Source organism: Oreochromis niloticus, linkage group LG19 (assembly GCF_001858045.2).
Source record: "Oreochromis niloticus isolate F11D_XX linkage group LG19, O_niloticus_UMD_NMBU, whole genome shotgun sequence".
Classification (NCBI taxonomy): Eukaryota; Metazoa; Chordata; class Actinopteri; order Cichliformes; family Cichlidae; genus Oreochromis; species Oreochromis niloticus.
In genome coordinates, this window is record NC_031983.2 from 10344457 (window position 1) to 10370686 (window position 26230).

At 42.1% G+C, this 26230-nt stretch overlaps 1 protein-coding gene and 1 long non-coding RNA gene across 3 annotated transcripts; one reads left to right on the forward strand and one right to left on the reverse strand.

The window, feature by feature from the left end:
• LOC102080176 (G patch domain-containing protein 2-like) lies at window positions 1-25761 on the reverse strand. 2 transcript variants are annotated; one of them, XR_003215281.1, is made up of 11 exons: window positions 25643-25761; window positions 22703-23350; window positions 17139-17200; window positions 16366-16524; window positions 15968-16047; window positions 15808-15872; window positions 15677-15716; window positions 15482-15573; window positions 10626-10711; window positions 5044-5286; window positions 3332-3455 (listed from the first exon to the last, which is right to left on the reverse strand). XR_003215281.1 is itself a non-coding variant. In XM_005476911.4 (10 exons), exons 2-10 carry the CDS (start codon window positions 23344-23346, stop codon window positions 3310-3312), a joined length of 1374 nt encoding a protein of 457 aa, XP_005476968.1. In that variant the 5' UTR covers window positions 23347-23350; window positions 25643-25761; the 3' UTR covers window positions 1-3309. The 2 variants fall into 2 exon arrangements, 1 of the variants encoding a protein (XP_005476968.1); XM_005476911.4 differs by lacking the exon at window positions 5044-5286 and having other exon boundaries at window positions 1-3455.
• LOC112843142 (uncharacterized) lies at window positions 3462-21518 on the forward strand. The gene is made up of 3 exons (XR_003215290.1): window positions 3462-4187; window positions 18320-18780; window positions 19742-21518. It is a non-coding gene; the product is annotated as an uncharacterized LOC112843142 (long non-coding RNA).
• Window positions 25762-26230: the final 469 nt, after the last annotated feature.

Here is a 26230-nt window from a genome sequence, read left to right on the forward strand (position 1 = left end):
TGGTGATCACGAAAACGTATTTATTGCACACAAATTCAGTATTCAAAATGAATTTGATACTGACATGGAAGAATAAATATATCACATATATCACTTATGGCATAAAGGCAAGACGTCCTTAAAAATCCCACTATCACTTGAAAAATACACAAATTACATGAGTGGAATTACACCTTCCTAAAACATCCATCATCCTGATTAGTCTATGATGTTGTTCCCCAAAGTTTCCTCCATTGCAGAGTGTTCCCAGCTGTTCCCAGAATGTACTTTAACACAGACACAGAGCTGCACTTCAGATTTGATTTAATTTTACTATTGTAATGTCTCTCTATGATCTAGCGACATGGTGCAGGCTTTCTAAGGGTGGAGTAATCCTCTTCAGATCATTTGCAAAGCAATTAGGCATGCCCCCACCGCTATTAAACATAAAGATAACAGCCTATGAGATAAGATGCTATTTTCACTACGTATCAAATGTGGATAGCTGCCTTGGGCCCCTGATATCAGCTAGATATATTTAAATCCCTGTAAATGAAATTAAAAATGTGATAGTAAAAAAAAATTAGAGAGACATATCTAGTGTACTATCTATCGAGAAATTGCATTTATGAATTAAATGTTCTTGCACCTAAATCCTTAATTAATGGAGCTATAATTATCACATCATAAGTACTACACATTTTATGCAGAGCAATTCCTTTAAACGCATGGCTTCATGGATAATATCAACTCTGACATTCTACTAAACAAGGTAAATATCTTAATACTTTTTAGCTGCCAAGGAAACATACTGTTATGGTCAAATACGTCGATCGTTGCCACTGCGATCATCGCATGACCACGCAAGGCCGGATTACATCGCTAAAAGGGCGACTGGATCCAAAAAGGTTCGCTTTTGAAATCCAAAGTGAGCTACGTTGATTCGCAACATGCATTTGTCAGCAGGACCCAGAGGGCCTCTTTTGGATGTCTTTCTATCATCGGTGCACACAGCAAGAAGTAATGCTACCGACAAGCAAGGTGCGGAGGGGGGGAGAGAAAAAAAAAAAGCAAATTCCCTGCTGACCTGTGACCCTCGACTCAAAGGGGCTGCCATGCATGCATACAGAGGAGGTTCAAACAGAGTTTATGACTGCATTATCTCTCCTCTTCCTCATCACCTCTCCACCCATCAGTGGACACTAGAAGCCACCACGCCAAAGCAGACAGACCAGGCATCACTCATTCATTCGCCTCCTAGGTGCCTTTGTCAGGTGATTGCTGGCGGAAAAAGGAAAACAGATCAATACATCTCCCATGGGTCTGACAGGTAATCTTTACCTGGGATGAAATATGAGTGGTACTAGCCTGCTGGATTCCTTAACTGTAACAGGACAATTGACTGGCTGCACGGATGCCATTCCACCATTTCCTAGCCATTGGAAATTCATTTCGGGGCATAAGGTCTGGCTGAGATGTCATTATAGTGACTGTTAATTACCGTGGTGGCAGGTAAGGTGTTCCTCTCTCCTACTAATGGAACTGTATCGGACCTGATGCATCTTCCTCCCCTGTCAGAGCCCTGGCACCAAAACACATACTGTTGGATAAAGCAACAGCGCAAAGCTCTCCTTAAAACACTGCACGGTCAATACCTGTCAACAAGCTGAGGGGAAGAACACATCACGTTATTGTTTTTTGGTCTAATTATTCTTATTCCTATTAATCAGACGTATACCGTAAGCACTCCCACCTGGCCTGGTTACAACAGCCAGACTGAAGCTGCAGAAGGAAAAGCAGCAGCAGTAGACGGGGAAAGGGGTGGGCTGGTCTCTGCACTTTGACTGATTTCTGTGGCAGGATGTCTTGTGTGAGGCATCCATTTAGACTAGTGTGCACACACAGCATTTATAAATGTCATCCCCCTCCAACATGATCACATAAAGCCTTCTCAGATGGATTATTGCAGACATATAACTCATGTTAATTGGCAAATCTCATTCTATTAAACGCGATTCTTCCCTTAAATAAGGCTTTAAAGTGTCGGAAAAAGACGCGTTATGAAGCTGATGATTATGCACTTCACTTTACTAAGAAGATATCTTGTAATCAGTAGAGAAAGTGCATACCTGGTAACTTCTTTAGATTCATTGAACTTTTTTTAAAAACATTCAAAATAATATTTCAATTCAGGTGAGAATTTCCGTGTAAAATGCATTTTTAACACTATTAAATGGAGTCAGGCTGTATCTTTATGGTTTGTCATGTATCTCACAACATGCACAGTATTTCCTTTTTCTGAAAAATAAACTGGTTGTTTACCATCTTGGCTAGTATGAATATTTTTGATCTCTCTGTATGCTGCCATTGATCTTTTAATGCATCTGATGCTGAGGGAGGTGGGGAAATGTATACCCCAAGGGGAGGTGAAAATACCGCGCACACGGCTGTCCACTCCCGCCTCCTAGAGCTTTTCCACTCCTCTCCATTTGCCTCTGTGCTCCTTCTAAACAGCTCCAAAAGCAGCTCATCCAGCACAGCTGAAAAACAGGCTGTTCAAACAGATCTGCAGCTGGCCTTGAACTTTAAATACATTTGGGCAAAATTTGAATATAGAAGGTAACCTGGAGAGAACAGAGGCGGCCCTCCGAGGACCGCTACTACACTCCCTCTGTGTTGTGCTAATGAGCACCTTTGTACCAACTGTAGCTTTTCAAATCCATGCTAATAGGAGGCCTGTACTTTGTGCGGCTCGCTACCGGTGGTCGCCTCTGTGAACCCTGTAGCAGCATGTGGTAGCTAAACATTGTGATGCTCTTCTGTCTCGGAGCCCGTGCTGCCACACAGCCATTGTTGGGCCACGCTGGAATAGAGCGGACTCCCCCCCTCCCTTAGCCCACCCATCCTCACCTGACCATCCTTCCCAGGGTTCCTGCTGACAAATGCCGCGCTACTAGAGTGGACATAATTGTTGGATTGTGTGGTAGCAGGTGGCCTGGAAACTCTGTTTGGAAACAGGAGGAGCTGCCAAGTCTAGAGTGAAACGAGGAGCCTCTTGAAGCTGCCTTCTTCCTTGAAGAGATGGCAGAGGGCTTAACAAGGCTTGATTGCATTAACATTTGTCATGCTTAATATACTACCTGGAAGGACTGGATCTAGCAGTAACATGCTGATTTGAAGACTAATGATTTGCTTTGTATTTTTTTACTTCTTTGTTATAAAGTTTGTGCAGCAATAAGAGTTCAAGCCTTTTTCATTCTCTGGCACAATAGCTTCTTTTTGTCACTTTCCTCCAGACTTCAGATGGTACTTCTCGAGTCCCATTCAGTCCTACTGGAGCAAAGATAAACTCTCAGGCTGCACACAAGTGGAGGATTGTGAAGCAGGTACGCTTGGTCCGACAGCTTCGAGGGCTGAGATGTTACCGGGCCCTTGTGCCTCTTCCCTCTGGTGATCCATGTAAAAAGGGTTGTAAGCTGCAGAGGAGGGGGGAAAAAAAGAAAAGAAAAGCACATATCATATTCTGGACATGTAACCAAACACTGAGAGCAAACAAAAAGATAAATAAATCACATTGCCCTTCACTGTTTCAAGCCTCTCAAAAATGATTAAATTTAGTACATGACTCACAGATCGCTCCCTGGTTTAGGAAGATGGAAATAAAACTTTGAAGCAATCCTCTTCTAATAGGTTAAATATTAATGAAGTTTGGGTCACGTGAGGCAAATCCGCTTCACCCCCATATGACTCGTAGACGTAGTTATTAAAAAAATAAAACCTATCTGTGCTTCTCTTATGGTGGTTTGATTGTGTTTCTGAACTCTTAATTCATCACACTTCACATCTCGCTGATGACCTTCCTTTTTAAAGGATCCCATTTTCTCTTGATCTCGTGCACCTTAAAAGCTTTTTTCTCGCCGCGAGTGAAGAGAAATATCGGAAAGAGAGCCGGGACCAATTTTCGTGGAAAACAGAGGAACTCTAAAACAATTGCACTCGCTAACATGCCTTCCTGCTTTTCTTACTTCACTTTGATAAATAAATCTCTCCTGATCTCCGCCCCACCCTCCCCACCAAAAAAAAAAAAAAAGTTAGCGGCGGTCACACAAGACATTTGCCAGGCAGTCCCATAACATAGGACAAGGGAACTAGAAGTGACATTGTGGCTCGGGGCTGTCTCAAAGGATTAGGCATTACAGCATTCACTGGTATGTGCTTTTGCTCGTTCTCCTTATATCTGCTTGTGGCTATTTCCAGATGACTTCTTCTCCAAACTGATCCAGCAGCCAAGATAATTGATTAATATTTCTTGAGGGAATGATGACTAACTGTTGCTGAGGTTCAACACAAACATTCGGGTTAAACATAGTCAGAGGACTTGATCAAAATTCAGGGGATTTCATATTGGACAAATAGGAAAATACAGCAGGAAACACTTAAGTCTGAGAATGTTAAAATGCATAAGACACACCAGATACTAACTCAAAGTCAAGGTCATGTTTAGGTTAAGGTAAATGATTAATATTTCCTGAGGGAATGATGACTGATTGCTGCTGAGGAGTATGCACATTTGTATTTCCAATCAAATCAGCAAACATTTAAATAAATAAATATTTTTAAAACCACCATTTCATACTTTAATATTACTATTTTAAAACGCTTTAAAGTTGGAACATTCCTGCTGGTGGAATAATCAGTCTTCGTGTTTCTCATATTTAGCCAATTACATTGAATGCAGTGGTGGAGGAAGTGCTCCGATCTTTAACTTATGTGTGTTTTTATGTGGAAATCCTCAAATGTAAGTCCTGAATTCAAAGTTTTACTTCAGATTAATGAGCTAGTCCATTAGATGGCATAAAAACTACAATATTTTCTTCATATAAACTGATAAATTATCTTGCTTCCTTTTATAAATCACTGCTTTGGTAGGTTATAGATATGGTTTTAGATATAGAACAAAAATAAATACTGTGTAAAATTTAAAAACAAAATAGAATAAAGTGTTTTGCCAATTATTTAGTCTTTAACTGAAAATGCTACAAAGACAACATAATAAATGCTTACACTGAAAAACTTCAGGCCCGTCTTCAGTTCAAACTCACAATATGATTGTGTATAAATATTGATATGACAGCGTCACACAGCTGCTGCAGATTTGTCGACTGCACATCCATGATGTAAATCTCCCACTCCGTCGCATCCCAGAGGTGCACTAGATTGAGATCTGGTGACTGTTGAGGCCATTTGAGGACATGTTCAAGAAACCAGTTTGAGTTGATTTGAGGTTTTGTGACATTGTGCGGTACCCTGCAGGAAGCAAACATCAGACGATGGGTACACTGGGGTCAAGAAGGGATAGGCATGGTGAGCAGCAATACTCAGGCAGCCTGTGGCATTTAAACAATGCTCAACTGTTAATACAAGGCAGGATTGCGCCATGCGTTAATGTTGTTGTTTACACTAAATTCTGACCCTATCAGCTGAATGCTGCAGCAGAAATGGAGACTCATCAGATCAGGAAATGTTTTTCCAATCTCCTATTGTCCACTTTTGGTGAGCCTGTGCAAACTGTTGCCTCAGTTTCCTGTTTTTAGCTGACAGGAGTGGCGCCCAGTGTAGCTTCAAGGTTCAGCGTTGTGCATTCAGAGATGCTTTTCTGCTACCTTGGTTGAACCAAGTGATTATTTGAGTTACTGGCACCTTCCTATTAGCTCAAAACAGTCTGCCATCAAGGAGGCATTTTCCCCCATTGACCTGGATATTTTCTCCTTTTCGGACAATTCTCTGTGAACCATAGAGATGGATATGTGAGAACAAATATTTCTGAAATAGTCAAACCAGCCTCACTCATGTCAAAAACCATACGACATTCAAAGTCACTGAAATCACATTTCTTCCCTATTCTGATGCTTGGTTCAAATGTAACCAGGTCATCTCGATCACATCTAAATACCTAAATGCATTGAGTTGCTGCCATGTGATTGGCTGATTTGCATTTAAAATCATATTAACAACTATTAAAGTACCCAGTGAGAATACACAGGCTTAACACTATCTAAATCAACATGTTTGCTAAGTCCTGCTTATTTCTACAGAGAAAATGCTAAATCCCATTTTGAATGTATTAACTCAATAGTAAAGAGGGCATGGTAAACTTTGCAACCCAGAGCTGTCACCACTGACAACATTTAGTGCATTTAGTGCACGATGGAGGTCCAAAACATGCTGACAACATGTCGTCTTTGTAGCAACTATACTTTTCATATACTAATATAAAAATAGCATCCAAAGTGTACCATGTGAAGAGATACAGGTTTAGCATCTTAGCGTATTAATGTGATTACAAGGTAGTCTAAAAATGATGAATAAAAGATTACCACCTGCACTCAACTGGTTTTGCATCAAGGTCAATAAAGACATTACAATGCAAAGGTTTTCAGTCAATGGGAGAATTACAGTACATACATTTATTGTGGACGATAATGGGAAGTTGAATGGAACCATCTTACCATCTTAATAAGCTCTCATGTGATGCTCTCTAAAAACAATCATTGCAGGCCTTCCTGGAGCACTCCCCTTCCCCCCGTTTATTAATCAGCTAATTACACATTGACAGTAATGGGCCTGCTGATTCCCACACTTAAATGAACAGGGCTGAATAGCTCTTTAATGATTAGCCTTTGTGTTTCTCTCTCTCCCGTGTACTAACACACACACACACACACACACACACTCTGCTCTTTTTGCAAAAAAAAAAAAAAAAAAGGGACATTCAAATCAGACCTCCTGGTGAGAAGGTTTGCACACAAACAAGTCAAGAAGCACCTGACAGTCTAGCCGGATAAATCTACCTCCAGAAGAAGGAAAGAATACAAAAAAAACAAAAAACAATCAGAGTGGTTACAACCGCAGCAGGTTTGTGGTTATAGTACATCAACTCATGTTAGGTTTCAGTGTTAAGCTCGGCCTCCAGCAACAGTTGAAAAAAAAAGAAAAAAAGCACACCATGAAAGTTTGGTAGAGCCGTGCAGGCAGGTGCAGGTGGAGACGGAGGGGGGGTTGAAGGACAAGAGCAGGGTGTGGAGTGGAGCCGGAGAGGGCGAAATAGTGCGGTGGGCTGCATTTCTGTCAGCAGAAGTGATGGCTGAGTGGTAGCGTTATTTGTCTTGTGCTGCCATACGGCCCTCGCACCAGCCTGGGCATTAATGAGAGGGGGCCGGACCGCCGGGCAGGAACACGGCGGGCCTCCGATGCAGGTGATCTGTCACGCAGCCGTCTCGCTCAGGCAAGGAGACACATGAAGACAGAGGGGGAGAGGAGAGGCAGCAAAGCTGACCGTGGGGCAGGCCTCCACATGGACACCCACATGTGGTACTTACCAACATATAAAGATAACAAGCGGTCTGACAAGGTTAAGCGCAAACTGACTTCAACCGCACTTATTTAGACAAAATCTTCCTGACATCTAACACGCTACAGAAATTAAGGCTTTTTTTTTAACCAGCATCGACTTTATAGAGATAAAGATGAAGGGCATTGTGCGAGACAGCAGGGGAGGAGTAAAATTGCAATAATTAATTAGTCTGTGTGTCAGACCAGCCAAGGATATTAAATTCCATCAAGATCTTTACACTTCTTGATTCATCTCTTGACTCACAAATAATCCCCCAATTGTGTAGCGTGTACATGCTATTCATACTAATTCACCATCAATGAGCGCCATGTGCTATAAAGCACAATTCACTAATAAAAGACAATGCAAATATTTTAAATTTTTGTGATCACTTTTTAAAAATACTTTTCAAATCCTATAGAGCAGAAAGAAGGCTTTCTTTATTCCAAATCTAGTATGGGGCTCGGTTGGATTTCTGGGTGGATGGAGGTGGTGAGAAAAGTAGAAAATGGTCAATTTAAGGCTGAGAAATCGAGTGGTCATCTCATCCAAACAGATACCTGGCTTGATAAGTTGTTGTTTTTTTTTTTCCACAACAGGCTTCAAGCACTGCCGTGAAGGTGCTAAAAGGTTAAAGAAAGAAGACAAAGCAACAGCTGGGTACCACCTCAGTGATTCCCTATAGAGTCCTGGAGGATACCTTCAGTCGCAGACTATTTTCACTCCTGATTACAGAGTTTCAAATCAGCCACTAACACATACAGCAATCCACTTCCTCTGGCTAACTCGAAGACTCAGCTGTCGTGTTCACTAAACGCAACACGGCGAGCCGTGCTGCGCTTTTTACTGAATGCAGTAAACAATCTTTCCATGCAAACAAGATGTTTACCAGACGGCGCTTCTGCTCGATAAATCACCGAATCTATACGCGCTCGTGTCACAACGGCAGCAAACCAAAAATTTTTACACAGAGCGTGTGAAAGCTTGTCAGGGTGAATGTGCATCTCCTGGTGGGAGGTGAGATTACTGAGGAGAGACATGGTGCAGCAGGCTGCCAAAGTAAAGATTTATACAGAGCAGTTGCAGCTGCAGAAACTGACATTGGACGACATGGGATGCATGATAAATCATGGTGGACAGGGGGCACTAGACTCAAGAAGCAGGAAAACACTCTGAACAGGGCTGAGGGGGATGTGCCGATCAGGGACTCTACTTCTGTGTCTTTTACATAAAAGATGATAAATATATTTATTTTTAAAAAAGCTCTATGATCATTTTTACACAAAGATTACATTACAATAACATATGAAGACAAATTCATTGTCTTCCCTGCTCTCAAAGACTACAGTAGACTGTGGGCCTGTTAACCTTCGACAAACGAGGGATGCCCCTCGTTCCGCATGCCGAGTATCAGAGGGCCTTAGGGGCCAGGGGTCCATCCTTTTTTTTTTTTTTTTAAACTTTTATGTGAGGCAGTTTAGCACTTGGGAGGTGAAGGACGGAGTCGCTGGCCCCTCCATCACTCGTTGCAATAAATGGATGCAATCTGTATCCATGTAAAGCACTGGCTGTTTTTAAATTCCACCTCTTTTATCCAAATGAATGATGGACCCTGGTACAGTGCACTGTGGAGCAATATTAATATACATCAGAGGCCTGCACCCCTCACTAAATCAGAGAACCACCAGCATTTGTTATTTAAATGACAAACAGCAGCTGCAGGAGTGGAGCACACAGAGGGGACGCGAGAAGAAAAGGTGGACAAACCAATTCAGATTTCAATCCGGCAAAGACAAAAGGCCCCGAGCCATCAGTCTAATGAAAAAAGGCAGCTCCACTGGTCTAAGCACACACGCAACGCTGGCTGCTCGAAGTGTAAGGCAACTGTGACCATGGAAAACACAGCTCATGAGTAAATAAGTAAATATAGTCAAATATAAAAGGAGGTATAGATGTAGAGGTGAGGAGAAAATTATTAGCCCCCCACCACATTGAAATTAAAAGTTTGTCAAAATGCTTTTCCCACAAGTGAGAGATTTTGGGGCAATTCTAAACATACTTTCCTTTAGAAACCATAAATTATTTCTATTTGCACACAATAACAGAATTACTTCAGAAATAAAAGGACCAGGCTCAGTATTATTATCCCCCTGAAAAACTGACTCCTATGCAATGATGCAGTTTTTAATGCTCTCACCTTGTAAAGTCACGTTAAAGCTGAAGCATTCAGAGGCTCTAAAGTAACTCTACAAACTAACACGACTTTAAATTTTAAAGGACTGTTTTTAATGCATGGCTGAAAATCTGCTGCAGACACTAACTGCCTGAAGTGTAGAAACCATAGAAAGCTGTTTCCTCCACTGAGATCTTCTGCTTTGCTTCTTGTTTGTAGGTCTCTCTGCATTTACGTCTGTATTCAAATCTCTGAGTTCTCACCTCTTACATGGAATCTTGTCACTTTCCTTGTAGTACCAAAAGTAATTTTTGCTGGTGGAACATGTTAGTAAATCTGACCCATGGTATCAATTTCAAAATCCAGCATCATCTTGTTCTCAAGTGATCACATTCAGAATATTTTTAGAAAATATTACTTTGACCTTGAAGCTTCAAAGTCATCCAGAGTATTTAGTAATTGCGGTGGTATCAACTTGAAAATCCTAGTTGACTTCCAGAGATCTTGACCTCTAACCTTAAACTTGAGGCCAAGGTCACTGAAATCCAAACTGAGGTCTGACATTTTTAGGAGCTACATCTATTGTATTTGGAGCTCTTACGTTGCCTCATTCTCGAGGTATCGCATTTACAAACTTAGGTGTCCACGCCCCCCACTCACCCGCCCGGCAGCATGACGACTATACCCCATATTCATCCCGAGTGAATGAATAAAGATATACAGAGGCAAAACTTATAAATGTATTACTCACTAACTAAATACAAACAGGTGTTATAGAAAGGAAAATGGTTAAAAAATCACCTATCACCATTTTAAATGCTACATTTAATTGTTACTCCTGAATCATTCACTAAAAACTAAATTTAAAAAAATCATTTTGGAACTGGAGGAAAAGTGAGGCCATCAATTAAGTAATTAAGGTTCATTATTGAGGTACAGTGAGATCTAAGTAGCTTTACTCGCAGCATGGCTAAAAAACAAACAAAACGCAAAGGTATAAAGTTTTTGCAATTCAAACATGATACTTTTACCTCATTCTCTGAGCTGTGTCACGTGCTAAACTGGGGTGGAGAGTGTTACCTGATGAAGTGATGGACACAGCTTCAGTTTCCCTCCGCTTCCTCACGTCTCCTGTGAACAGCAGTCCTGGAGTGAAACTAGTCTGTCTGAGTGGGACACAGAGAGGGAAAACAACAACAACACATTACTCACAATATTATGATGCAGCTCCAACCAACAATAAACACATAAACATGAAGAAATTTAATAGTTTCGCAAAAGTCAATAAATGCAACCCGCTGCACATTTGCAAACGCTGCAGCTTCGCGTTTCACCTCAATACAACTTTGGCGTGTGTTAATTTTTCTTCATTAATGTATATTTTCACAAGAATAATGTGAGATGCTGGGGTGCGAGCGCCTGAGTCATCGCAGAGTTCACATAAACAAATTACACCTGCTCTGTGCCTCCTGTGTGTCATATGTCAGGGGCCCTGAAATAGGAAAAGCTCCCCCATGAGCTTAATAGCCCTGACTTCTGAGATGTAAAGTTAAGGTCAAGGTCTGTTCCATCACAAGGGGGTTGGCAGCAGCTGATGTGATCAGTGCAGTGCGAGTGTTTGTGTAGAGCAGAGAGAGCAGGGTGTTGGAGAGGACGAGTGAACTCTGATAAGAGACGCTGACAGACTTAAATATTTGAGCTAATTTAGCACCATAAAGAATGATAAGCATCCTTTATGAAAATATGGATAAAAATGTAAAAATGAATTCATGGCAGCTCAACAACAAGGACTCATACATAAAAGATCTCGCTTTTTTTTTTAGCTGGTACAAACCAAGACTGCAGGCTACCTAAAGCTCACAACCCTAACAGGCACATGCTACAATGAGGCCCCGTCAGACCAGCCTTTTAACTGCGGCGTGTTCCATGACCTCAGCACCCATAAATCACATGACGGGTGTGCAGGCGCTGGGCGTTGAAAGCTGTGCGGGGCATGCTTTGAGTGAAGTCTCTATGTTGTATAATCAATAGATATAAAAATAAATGGCCTGACCGTTATTCTCTCCCTGCTACCCCTCTCTAATAAAATCCCAGTAATGCATATTTCATTTACTTTTATACTTATTGATTACCTGTACTCCAGTTAGTAAATCACGCGCCTATCGATCCCTCAATCGTACCTCTGTCGGACAGCACATAACCAGCCATTTGCGCCCCTGATAAAGAGCTCAGGCATTGAACTCCTCACAGTAAATCTTTGCAAACTAACTTTTTAATTCTAAAATCGATCCACATTTAAACGTCGCATTATTTCACAAGGCACGCCCGCGGTATTAAAAGTAATACCCTGATGCATTTGGTCTTAATGTGTGGTGGTCCATCCCTCCATCTCTTTTCTCCTCGCGCTGAGGCCGAGACATGTTGGCCCCCTCCTCAAGCACCCGCCCGCCCACCCCGGCGTTACAGAGAGCTAAGAAGCAGAGTCACTTCGAGACCGCCAGGGGCCCAGTGAGCCACTCAGCACAATACTAATCAAACATGAGAATACCATCAGCTGCCTCATTAACCAAGGAAAAACACTACCATTCATCTCAGAGCAGAAACCAAAGGCTTTATAAGCATTTTACATGGCTCACTGCAAAACTGAGAGAAATGCTTAAAAAAAAAGCACAATAGTGTTATTATTTGACATCTGTTTCTTCATCAGCTTTAACAGCTTGACAGATGATGGCCTACATTTACTGAAACTGTAATGAGAAAGCAAAGATTGACTCAGAGATGGTCGGCAACTACTAAATTCTACCACAAGGACACTGAGGGGGAAAAAAAGGGTCCAAAATAGATTTTTTTCAGGTCACATGAGACACTTTTAAATGCAGTGCAGTCTCTAAGGGTGCGGGGTAAAACAGCACTGACACAGGGTCAATTGTAATTTTGGCGCCCACATCCAAAAGCAAATATATCAATTAAAAATAATAAATCAAAAGAGGAGTGAAAGGCCGCCGTTACAAAATGGCCATCTATTTTCATTAGGTTACATGGCGCTTCAGGTGTGAGCAGGATCTCAAGATTAATAGAGGTATTCAAATGAATCAGAAAGGATTAGGGTCTCCAGGGAACATAATCAATAGCTCCAAATCAATAATCAATAGGCCACTCACACCAATATACTAACTGCTGACACTGTGATCTCACAATTAAAAAGAAAACTGGGATAGGGATGGCATAAGACTATGATTTATCTCGCAGCACAAGTGTCATTTAGGAATAAATAAGTCAATAGATAAAAGCTGCTGCCGCCTGGCTCAGGTGGGAGATGGTTGTGCATTTTAACGCGGCTCAGAGCATTACAGCCAAAATCCCACAAAGCATTGCGCCCATTCACGCGCAGATGCAAGGATAAATGGCATGCAACCTTACGCAGCCTTTATCACTTAATATCAAATGTGTGATTGCTGCTGTCGGCTTGCGTACAACGAAAATCACAATATCATCCCAACAATACAGCACAAGATTAAATGCTCAAACTCTGGCCACGGGGAATTCACTTTTCTCTCAAGGGTGTCTGAAAACACAGAAAAGTCACGTGTACGGTATGGGGGGCTGAGCGCTGGAAACTTATAACACAGGTGAGAGTTACAAAACAAATTATGCGAATCATAAAGTGACGGTTTGTCTAAAGTTTGTCGAGAACGGCCACGAGCGACAGCTCTCATCGTCATGCCGAACAACATTTCTAACTGTTTGTATGCGAGAGCGTTGTGGAGAAAGTCAAAAGTACCCAAATGGGTGCAATGTGTGCAAAGCTGGGTCATCGGGACAAAGCTGCCATCTCGCTGGAGAGTGGAATTGAGCAGCTTGGGGAGATGGATTCAGCTCGTGCCGTCCAATGGGACACATCAGAAGCCCCTCTCGTCAATCCCCCTCTCTCCCTCATTCATTTGGGAGTATGATTTATACTTTTTGAAGTGAAGGGTCTTGAATCCCACTATAAAGGAATTAAGAGGTCTCCCCTGAGTCTGTCATTCAAATGAGAGCATGGCAGGGATATGAGGGCTTTTTAATAGAGAGAAATTAGTATTCACAATGCCTTAAACTAGAATCTGAAGGAACCTTTCAGGTGGAGAAGAAAGGGCCAGTTTAGAAAAGAAAGCCTTAAGAAGTCGGGGGCTTTTCATAGCAGTCGTGTTTTTGCCCCTCATCAAGGAGCCACGGAGCGCTCTGTGAAATAACCCAAGAGAGCGGGAGGAAAGGAGCGCGTGTGAAACAAAATTAAGAATGCGCCATAAATAGGCAGAGTGAAAACAATACAATGAGGAGTCCCACAGTCTCGAAGCCAAGAGGGCTGCTCGGCTTCTCAGTAGTCCCCCATGCAGATCCAACAGTTTCAGGGATGACTGGGAGCAATGTGATGCTTTGACAAACATCTCCCGGATAAACCTTTTTAAATGTTTCCGTGCAGTCCCAGAAATGCCAGCATATTAATCTGCATTACAACTATGTCAACACGTAGCATTTCTCCATTTGCAAACGCTGACCTTGAAAACTAGCGATTTAAAGTGACGCAGAGCACCACCTGCTTGTTATTGTAAGTTTAGCTCAGACTTTAGGCCAAAACAAGCAATATTTTGTTTGGGCTTAAACTTTAATATTATTTTCTCACCTTAATAGTTTATTACTTTTCCCTAATTTTATGAAAATCTTTTTTTTTTTGGTGGGGGGCAGATTCCACATTTCTGAAGTTTACTGCATAGAACTGCACACCCCATCTGTTTGGGGTTTACGCAGTACAACTCCTCCAAATACATTTCTCATACTTAGGTCGGGTTTTTATTTATGTACATAAATGTCATCAAAATAGTGTTAGTTACTAGAATTTCATTTCGTTTGCCAAAAAGCTATCGGTTGCAAAGCGTATATATATACCTATATAGTAAGCAGTATTTCTCCAGGATTTCTGAAGGACATTGGCTGCTTTTTCAGTCATTTTCAGTCCAGTCCTTGTACCATTTCCAAAGAAATGTTTTTTTGATAGTTAGGCCACTTAATACTGTCTTATGAATCATTCAAGCATAAAAATGCACCTATTTGAACAGATGAACCAGTTTTTTGTCTACGCATAACAGACAACTTAGCAAAGAACCCATTTCAAATTGCTTCTTTAGGCACTTTGTTACAAGCAGCGTGTTGTAAAAACACAATTTTTCCTATTTTTGTAGCCAATTCTATGGAAATTGCCAAACATAACACAGTTTGACAGATATAAATTGTATTTTTGCACAAGTGAGTTGATTCTTTTAGCCAAAAACAACATGATGTGCAGTGGGTCCTCCTTTTTTTGAGCCACCACACAATGCCATCTGGAAAAGCGTTTCATTGACAACAGCTTAATTTTTCAGCTTAACAATGATTCCAAAGACACTTAAACCCAGTTAAAGAATACCTGGGTAGAAAAACTATCAGTCATGGATTGGCCTCCCCAGAGCCCAGACCTCAACATTATTGAGGTAGTGTGGGCTCATCTTGGCAGAGAAGAGAACAAAAGCAGCCAACATCCAAAGAAGAGCTTTGAACGTCCTTCAAGGAGCTTGGAGAACTATTCCTGAAGACTACTTAAAGTAGTTACAATGTGAATATTGCAGCTTTGAAACATGAAATGAATTCAAAGATTTGTCAGGCACAAGAGGCAAAACAGTTGTTTCCTGACACACACACACACACACACACACACACACACACACACACACTGTCATTTTAATAAGGAAGGAGAAGGTTAACACACAGAGTCTCATCTGAACAAAAATCACTGCAGTCAACCAAGGACTACGCTCTGTAACAGATTCACTTAAGTGAGCTCGCCATTGACTTCCCCATCAATATATTGAGCTCTGATTAAAAGGACTGAATGGTGCAGGCGTGTGAATAGCATCAACTACCGGTTTCTGAAGACCGAGGAGGAACATCTGAGATGGGGGCTCTCTGACACCATGTCAATAGGACACACTGGTAATGGGCACAAAGGGTTCATCTGTAAAAATGAAAGAATCAATAATATTTAGAATATGCAGTTAATTTAAAAAAAAACAAAAAAAAAACATAATAAAGCTAAAAAATGTGTTATTCTCGCACACCTGGCTTCGGTCTCGTTTTCCAACAGAAGGCAACCAAAAGCTAGAGGAGATAAAGAAAAAACGATCATGGAAACAAATACAGTTGATGTCTAAGAGTTATGTTTCTAAGATAGTTTTAAAAACTTTCTTACTCTCTTTGGTAAGGATCCTGGGAAAAGTGTCTCAGTCGCTCTACAAACACTGGCACGCTGCTGGCCTGTGAAAAACAAATCAAAGATGTACAAAAAGAAACAAAACACAAAAACTGTGCAACGGTAATTATTGAAGAGGGAAATTCAAGCTTTCTTTAACCTTGCTGGGAGGCCGCCTCCTATCCCTCCTGACGCAGCATGCAGCAGAGCCAGCCAGTCGTTTAAGACGTGAATGATACCCTGCAACGGCACAAAACAAACCAACACTGTATGGTTTAGCAAAAACATGAATAAAGGAAAAACTGAATTGGTTACACTAACAATATAATCAAAAATTCTGACTTTATAGCGTTCTTCTTTTTTAAACTAGCAAAAGAATTTATAGGACAACTGAAGTGTCTTCTGTAAGCCAAGGTAGTGATTTGAGGACCAACACTACATATTGTCGTGGTACCACTCAAATATTAAACAGCGCTTTAATGCACAGTGATAAAGATGCAGACTCAAGCGTTTCAAAAACTAATACTATATCTAGAAGACAGAATTGCTCTTTGCAACCTCGGTCAGAGAGTCGTGCAGGTTGCAGAAAGGCGGCTGAGGAATGGTTGTCCTCAAGGGGAAGCTGGCTGTCAGAGTCCCAGCTGGGCAGCAGGCCAGCCACACCCGTCCCAACTCCACAATCCCCCTCGAAGAACCAGTCACTCTGTTCGTCATCACCTGCACAGAGGGGAAGGGAAGATCTTCCATCAGTTAGCAAATCACGCTGACAATTATGAAGATTGTCAAGCAATTTGTTGAAAACAGGAAGTAAATATTAGACACAAGCTACAATATCTCACATTTAACACTGTGTTGATGTTTGAGAGAAGCTAAGTCACTGCACATTTTTAGCATCCTACAAGCTGCGGGGTGAACTACTCCTTTAACTACCCATTACCAGACAACACCGGGCTTTTCCCCAGACGGTGAGCTCTTCTCAGACCTGTCACTCAGCAAAGCGTACACAGGAACCATGCCTCTCACAGTCAAGGTGTAGTGACAACTGTTAAATCAGAGGCCGCCTGGCCCCACCACGGCTAATGAGATTAGCAAAGGCTTCGGCGCTCATTAACACGACATGACAACGTCTTATTAGAGTCGCCTGGGTGCCCAGCAACCGGCCCATTGTATCTAAACCTCCTTCTCTAGCCCCAGCATTCCCTCAGAGTCGAGCAGGGTATTGTCCAAATCTGACAGCTCATCATCGTTCTACGTGCGACATCCCAAAAGCAATCAGCTGTTTACTTGCTAGTTTGAATCCATGTTAATAATACATATTTCTCTCTTAATACCTTGTCTTCCTTCATCATTGGTGAACAGACCAGGGTCGCTGCTGCATGTGCTGCTGGTTTCCCTGCAATGAAAAAAAATATCACATGTGAATGATTCCCACTGAAACTCCTTCTTTAATATCAATATCAATAAAAATCTGAGGATCAGGAACTCCACTTAGATTTGTCACCTCACAGATTCTTTAGGTCAGGCAATGCTATAGAATCTGAAAAGTGAACAATGAAAATCCAAAAATGGCTATCTCCTGTAATGTCAGTATCTAACATGCAACATTCAATAATAAAATAATGAAGAAGTCTGGATCTAGAGGTCGACATAAATGGAAATGACACAAAAAGACAGAGCGTGCTGTGTTCTCCCTTGTTGTGATAGCAAACACAAAGGCATCAGGAGAGACTCTGATCGAAGCCACTGAGTGACATGAACAATCTAATTGAATATCCTCCGCTGTCAGCTCCAATCTAATCTGGCCTGCGTTGTGGAGGATGACAGGAGAGCGAAACGCATTCCCCTGTCCGCCCCTCCCTCTGGGTGTGCCCCACACGCGGAGCGACCCACAGACGTGCCGCTTCGACAACTGGCCGACATCTGCTGCGTGGGCTGCCTCTGCACAGACCGCTCCGTTGCCGGTCCTCCCCACGTCCTCGGGGCAACCCCTGTTACGCTCCCTCCACACCCTCTGTGCCCCCTGCCCCTCACCCAAATAACTGTGGCTTTTCTTTCTTTTTCACACTTCATCCACCTCAAACTGGGACCTCCAGACAGTTCAAGGTCAGAGAAAGATGATGAGGAAGGAGCAGTAAGAGATGAAGAAAGAGGCCATTTTTTTTGCCGTTGTTTTTAAATACATGTAGCACATGGGTTTATTGAATAACTACACACAGCGTGTACTTTTCTGATTACCAGTAAGCCTGGATGACTGGTTTCTAACACACACACCAGTTTCCCACACCCACAGTACAAATTGTTTTAATTAGCGTCTGTTTGACCACTTTTTCAAAGGTAATATATATTTTGACATATATTTGATATATCATCATCAGCTTGAGCGCCACACAGTGGTTTATCCTTTTAATTACTCAAATTGGTATTCGTGCAACTTTTTGAAAGAAAAGGCGCTTAATTCTCTTGACCAGCTTGCATTTTGATTCCTGTTTATCATCGCTGACCTTGCTTGTAGGAGAGAGCTGGAGGGTCGGATATGCGCTGATATGGTGCTTTGCCATATTGCACAGGCCTGTCAGTGATGACAGGATCAGGAAAATGTCCATCCAGCCTGCCTGCCTGCCTGTCTCCCTAGCCAGATGGTCCTGCAGCTTCTTCCCTAACATCCACAGGAAGCAGATGTGAGAGGGAACAGGCCTCTCCAGAGAATCTGGAAGAAGTCTGCCCTAACCCAGCAGCCCTAAACCGTCCCCTCCCCTTCAACCTTCTCTCCTCACCGATTCCCCCGGCCTCTCCTCAGCTGTACCCCACCTCTGGACATATCAGCTGGCATCTGGAGCACACAACACTCCAACATCAGAGGAGGACACTGCCTCAAGCTCTACAACAGCCAACACCTGCATTTTTTCCCCCCTTTTATGCTCCGCTCTATTACCTTTCACAGGAATTTCTCAGGATGTTGTTTCCCATTTTCGAGTAAGAAATCTGTTTTGCTTCTTATTGCAGGGATTTTGTGCAAAGTTTGAAAAAGAATCACAGGTATAAACAATTAATTAGAGACTCCCATTAAGTATTTATCCGTATTAAAGGTGTAATGTGATGTCGCTTGGAGCAGCATAGGGCCGATGTGAGACCGTTTCCATTAAGTACTCCCTAATTAATGTTATAAATAATTGAGGCCCCCCATTTTTCTTGGGACCAAAAGAAACACCTCTTCTTTCTTCAGCAGTGACCTTTGTCGAGAAAAGTTGACAAATGTTTTGGGCAAACTTGGTTTCGTCTCGCTGCATGCAGCAAGAAAATCCTTCCATGAAACGGCAGCTTATCTGATCAAATGTGAGAATACTTTTCTGTAATAATACCATAATTAGAATAAATATGCCCAGAAAAAACAAAGACAAGGGCAAAACAAATTTAAAAAAAACTGCATTCCAGCACTTAGAAATGGACTTAGCTTCCCTCACAGCTGTATTGTCTTATTACAATCCAAAGAGTTGAAGCAAAACACAGTATCCAGATGAGCACTAATCATTAGGCTATAATCCTCAGCTCCTGGGAGAGGCAGACCAGTTTGCACAGAGATTACAGGCAAGCCGCCATTTATTGAGCCTGGGCTCATTCTGCAGAGGAATAAAGAAGAGGCAGAGTCGGAGGGGGGCAAAGTGCTGATAACAATGGATCTGTGGGCTCTTCAAACAAGCCGCCCCAACCCAAATCCATGCCCTCTTCCATGGGTGTCTGATTATAAGGTTATCCCACCCTCCCTGAGCTGCAGTAATTGGATTAGTCTCAGAGATTTATGAAAATTAACTTCTGCAGATGCTGTGCTGCTCCCAAAAAAAAAAAAAAAAAACCCTCCTCACTGAGTTTTCAAAATTTCAATGATATCAGTAAGAGAGAAGTGCCCACAGTGGCTTTTGTTTGCTCTTGATGCCAGGGATGAAATCAACAACACCAGAAGCAGCACACAGCTGGAGACCAAGGCCGAGCCCGGGACAGCAACTACCCACAGGTGAGGCCTGCTTGCTGGGACAGCCTGGGTGCCAGGTGGCCTGACTGCCAGCAGGCTGAGCCACGTCTAATCAAGGATGTGGAGCCCAACTGGAGCTACCAACATCTGCTCTCCTTGCACTTGGGTGGCTGAAGGCAAAGCCCTGCTCGGTGTGCACACAAGCCGAGTGACCTTGAGATGAGGGAGATCTTAGAAGACCAGAGGCTCCAAATGAAAAAGGTTAAAGGAATGAATCAAAACTGAAAGAAAAAAAAAGTCCAAGTGACTCAAAAGACATTACAAGAATGTCATGAGTGTCTGACATCAAATGGACCATACACTCTCAGAGCATAAATATGGCCGCTGTACCACTGTCAACCCCTCATCACCGCTGCCATTTGTTCATATCCTTTTGCCTCTGCCAGGACTTAACCATTAGATTGTTCAGCCCTCAGTACAGTGTGGCAGTCTACTGAGCAGCAATCAACAGTGGTGCCGTTGTGTAAGTGAGAAATGATTGACAGCGTGCCATGGTGCTCCCATTTATTTCTTCTCCGGAGCTGTTTTCTGTCAGAACGGCTATTGATTTTTCCATAAAGTAAGAAAACAAGTACCGTTTAGGGGCTAGGGAGGTCAGCACAAATTAAACCTGAAGATGTAAAGCCTTCTCTCTGTCCCATTATGGGTTGCCTCAAATGTCTTCTTCACACATGTTTTATGTGATCAACAGATAATGAGATCAGCAAAGGAAATATGTTAGGAAAGTCCACTGGATGGCATTAGAAATGGTAAACAGGATGCACGACGCTTCAAAAAACCCCGACTCTGTTCCTGTGTATCTGACCAGCACTGAGAAGCATTTGTGTATTATGTATTATAACTGTAACTGTATTGCAGCATTATATCCCTGACAACCCAACGAGTATAACGTACAGAAACAGGATAGGGTGTGTGTATATCAGCTACTGCCTCCTGAGTCGAGGTCCGTGTCTGAAACTGCTTCCTGAATGCTATGTACACTCTGCTATTGTATTCAAATGTTAAAATTCAGAAGTCCAAGCACGACATGGTGTACTCAAAAAATACTTCTATTATGACAAATAAATGCCACCGACATGCACCACTGCCTAGATACTGAAGATGTCCTGCATCTATTAGAGTAAAAATCAGTCATTAAACAAACTAGGCTTTCATAGCCTTGTACCATTTGGTTTAGTGGTACTAAGAGACTGTCTCATTTTAGCTATAATCACAAGCAGTTTTTCAGGTGTCAACTTGTTTTGTTTGTGCAACTATGATCTTCAAAATAAAAAGAAATAAGCAACCTTGGGGCCTGAAAAGTGAAGCCACTTTGTAAGGACCTAAATCTGCAGTCCCTCTAGTGGCCACTAGAGGCTCACTCCAAAAGCAAATCAATCCTTGCAGACTTCCATGTTAAAATCCAGTAAAAACAAACATGTTACACACTGGGCTTTTATAGCAGGGCAGCTGTATGGGGATGCTTTCAATTCTTAATGACCTACTCAGTTACATCTTATAAAGGCTTAGAGTTTGCATTATAAGTGGCACGACCTCTCTGAATACGTGGCTCTAGCCTCTAGCTTAGCGCTAGGCTTAACTTGAAGTAATTTGAGTCACTGAACTGGACCAAGTCTCACCATATTTGTAGTGTTGTTACATTTGGGAGCAGATTGAATGCAATATTTTAACATAATGGCACGTGAAGTTTCAAGAAATCTATACAAATAGATTTGTATACTGCTTAATGCTTACATAGTGGATGTGTAAAATCCAAATAACCAACATGTTATATATGATATATGGACGTATAGTACCTACTACTGCAAGATAAATAACCATAATGTAATATGGAATTAAGTTGAAGCATATATAAAAATCTAATGAAATGAAATTTAAAGATGCATAGATGCATTTATAGGTACAAAAACTACCTCTGTACATGTTAACGCCTCTTAAATGTACAAGGAGATCTAATGTAATCGTTTTATTTCCTTCTCAACACACAGTACTATTAAATGTGTATATTTAACAGAGAGCGGTGAATGAAGCTTAAATTGAGGTCACTGGCAGTTTTTGGTCTTAAGCTAAAGCGACATATGGTAATGTTTTCTTTACTGTAGTAATATAATGTCCCTCGCTGCTGCCAGTTACAGCCACATTTAGTTTTGCTAAATAAAACGTGCACAAGACGGTGCACTCTGGGACCGTGGGACAGGCACAGCTTTAATTACCCAGCCCAAGACAGGAATTCATTTCAAAACAAATCAATACCACACCAAGTCACTTATTTATTTGTGACAATATTTCTTGAAAGAAAATAATGAGCTGGCAGATGCCCGGAGGCATAACTATCAAAGATCCCTCCCTGATGATCATTTCAGCTATACGAGATGAGGATGAAGAGACTCTATCATTCATTTTTAATGTCAACTCAATACTTTAAAGCGGAGTGGCATGATTGTGATACATTTTTTTCGGTTTAGTTGAGGACATGCTGAATATTGACAACTGGCTAGATGAAGACAGGCATTATAGATCATCCTAAATGTCGCCTTGTTTAATTGCTTCTGTCTGATAGTAGTTATGCCCATGACTTTTATGTTATGGGTTTAACTGCCTTGGTAACTTTCAGTTTAAAGGGTAAAAGGGGCTTTTAGAGTTTTTAGCTTCTTTTTCAGCATGATTTAAATTGAGACTCTTTAAACAAGGGCAGGGTTAACATTTGGCTCGCTGCACAACTGTAAATTAAATGTTGGGTTCGAAAAGCTGAAAATGTTATTTTTCACAATTAATGAGTCCAAAGTGCTTAACACGACTCTTAATGTTAGGTTGAGGAAGCCAAAAGTTGGGTTTACCTCAAAGAAAAAAGAAAATGTAAAAAATTACCCATCAGACATGTTCTCGTCTGCAGCATCTCTGTGCTCTTTCTTTCTCTCCCAGCACTCCTTTCCCATCAGTCTGGCTCTTTCAGTCTTTCTGTCTGCTCCCATCCAACCACCAGACCGCTTCTTTGATCCTGACAGATGCCGCACCTTAGAAGGCCTATTCCTCTGTTTCCTATCCAAACCAGAACCTTTTAAAGTGGACTGCAGTCTGACGGTTACATTTGAGGTCATGCGTTTAACTTTCCTCCGCCTCCTGAGTGGACGTCCGGGGTTATTCTCATTGAAGGAGTCGGACTCTGGCCAGGAGGACTGCCTCGCCCTGACTGAGCCTCTCATGAGGGACGGCCATCGGGTGGATGCGGTCATATCGTCAGAGTCACTGCAGTTGGCCACAGAAGTAGTGATGTTCTCCCTGTATTCTTTAGCCTCGTCCAAGCTGGACTCGGATGCCTCGATCCAGCATCGCCTGTGCTCTATCGGGTAGAGGGTGGACTCGCGAAAACGCTTACGGCCTCTGCGACGGCGGATCTGACGGCGTTGCTCCAGAGGACTCAGGACCATTTCCTCCCACAGCTCTCCAAGCTTATTCTGTTCTGAGGTCTGCTCCAGTGCAGACACCAGGTCCTGCACCAGCTCATCCATCATGGTGCTGGGAAAAAAAGAAAATGTTAGTGACCAGTTAAACTCTTTGGATGTCTTGTCATGTTAAATTGCAGTTGTTAAGTGCAGGCTAGAGGTTTATATGAAACAATAGAAACGTCCAATGTACTTTGATGTGCTCCTCCTGAAGTCACTCTCATTTTTTGAAAATATACCCACAATGTGGGCTTTTCTAAATGATTATCACCATCTTCACTCGCTGGCCAGTTTATTAGGCACACATGTTAAACCTCTTGTTAATGCAAATATCTAATCAGCCAATCACACAGCAACAGTTCAGTGCATTTAGGCATGTAGATGTATTCCTGCTGAAGTTTAAACTGAGCATCAAATGGGACTGGTCCCAGTATTTCAGAAAGTGCTGATGTACTGGGATTTTCTCACAATGGGTTATGGGTGCCAGAATGGGTTATGATGCCAGAGGAGAATGGGTAGACTGACTTTGAGCTGATAAAAAAGCAACAGAAACTTTAAATAACTACTCATTACAACCAAGATATGTAGAAGAGCATCCCTGAATGAATCTGCAGAAACCACACTGGATGACACTGCTGTTAGCTAAGAACAGGATACCAAGACTACAGTTCATACAAGATCACCAAAACTGAAAAGTAGAAAATTTGAAAAATGTTATCTGGTCTCATGATTCCCCATTTTTCCTGCAACATTTGAAATCAAATCAAACATTTAGACCGCTGCTGGTGGTGTACAGGTGCAGAGGATTTTCTTGGCACACCTCAGCAGCTCAGTATTGTTTAAACACCACAGCACACCTGGGTATTGTTGCTGAACACATCCATCCCTTTCTGACCCACCAGTCTACCCACCCTCTAATGGCGACTTCCAGCAGGATATGCGCCACGTCCCAAAGCTCAAATCATCTCAAACAGGTTTCTTGAACATGACAATGACTTCACTGCACCCGGATCTTAATCCGCTAGAGCGCCTTTAAGATGTGCTGGAACAGGAGATTCACAACACAAAATCTACAGCATCTGCCTGATTCTGTCATGTCAAAATGCACCAAAGTTTTTGAGGAATATTTCCAACACCTTGGTGAACCTGTGCCATGAAAAATGAAGGCAGTTTTGAAAACAAAAGGGTGTCCAGTCCAGTACTACCAAGATGTTCCTAATAAAGTGGCCAGTGAGTGTGAATATTCAAGGTGTAAAGAAAACAACAAGTCAAACCATTCATTGAGAAAGTCTAATGGAAATAGTGTATTTGCAGGTTGTTACTTTGCTGGACTTGCCACTAAACGACATGCCATTGTTCCCTTTTAATTTCATATATTTCTACTCTTATAATTATGCAATCATTAGTGCTGCAGCGGGCATTCTGCTAGGACAGCTGGGGTCCACCTGTCCCTCTGCAAATCAATACAAAGTTGCTTTCTTTCTTTATGGGCGGGTTCTCTTATGGTTTGAGGAAGACATAAATAATGTGCTAAACCCCGCACAGTCGCAAGAGCATCATTAATTGCCTAATATGGAAGTATCTATTGAAAGGATGGTTTGTGGCTTCATTTGGAGAATGAGTTGCAAAGTGAAACTGCTCCGGAGGGACTTAATAATGCAGTTACACGTGTTTCTTGTAATTTGTTACCTGTTTGTGTATCAGCAGCATTATGAACTATACCTTCCCAACCATCTCAGCCATGATGACTGAGGTCCATTTCAGTAGACCCAAGTAGCCAAGTGGCAGTCATAATCCCATTTTTAAAGACATGGGACAAAAAACAAACAAACAAAGAAAAACACCACCTCCTCGCAACAATCACAAAGTAAATCTACAATAGCTTTAGCGCTATAAAACATCACTAGGTTGATTTCCCCCCCCTTTAAGTCTAGCAACATAAATTCGTGGTGGGCTCATCACCGGAATTGCTCCGTGTTTGATTGCAGCGGTGTAGAAAGCGCTGCATTTACGAGCATTTGCAGGTCATCATCGGCTTAAAAGAAAAGAAAAACGATTGACATCACGTTTTATTAGCAGTAAAGAAAAGCGACCGTGTAGCTGTGCAACATCAGTGCAGCACAACAACAGCTCAGGCTGGCTGTAGTATCCGCACGCTCAGCTCAGCCTGTGTTACATAACAACAGCTCACACGTGAGCTCAGCACAAGGACAGCCACACATCTCTGTGTCCACTGCTGACAACAAAACAAGCGGTTTACACGCGCTCAACACAACAGCCGCCTCACGGACACGGTGCGCGCGGATCTATTCGGATGCTATTTAACGCCAGGGAGAAGACATCCCTCTGCGTTTCGAGCACTCACCAGTCGCAGCTTGTCTTGTTTTGTTTTCAGCACAGCTGGGACACCAGACGCACTTCCGCCCTGCAGTCCAGCCAATCGGGTGGCTCCGCCTCGCTGTGACTCCTCCAAACAAAAAAAACAAAAAAACAGTGCGCCACTGCACAGTGCTGTCGAAATACAGCCTGCAAGGCAGATAACACCAGCGTCTGATCATTATGGCATCACTTCAGGAAACCGACGGAGTGCTGGTGTGGAAGATAATGTCAGTCAAATCTGACTTTGAAAATGTGCAAGTTTTCTTCCATCAGGGTTTACAAAAAGTTGTGGTGGTAGGAAAGGAGGACTGTAGGGGGACTGCATGCTGACGGTCACAAGGGACAATTAGAATGAGCTTATGCTTATTTAGTTAGTGAAGTACCTGAGAAAGTCCCATTCAGTTTAGATCATGTGTGTTTTTCATAGACTAAATGTAAAACTGCATCTTGTATGTTTTGTATATATTTAAAGAAATAGCTCTATGTTAACATCAGACCACCTCTCAGTGTTAGCAGGCTGTCTCACACAAACATACTCCACTCCTGTTTTGATGGGATTTGGTAACTTTAGCTG

What these genes read in the sequence shown, in the direction of transcription:
- LOC102080176 (XM_005476911.4), bottom strand. Translation starts at nt 23,346, where the DNA reads ATGATGGATGAGCTGGTGCAGGACCTGGTGTCTGCACTGGAGCAGACC. An exon ending in GAAAACGAGACCGAAGCCAG is followed by an intron (nt 15,574 to 15,676) that starts GTGTGCGAGAAT and finishes TCATTTTTACAG; the next exon opens with ATGAACCCTTTGTGCCCATT. An exon ending in TCCTCGGTCTTCAGAAACCG is followed by an intron (nt 10,712 to 15,481) that starts GTAGTTGATGCT and finishes TGTCCCACTCAG; the next exon opens with ACAGACTAGTTTCACTCCAG.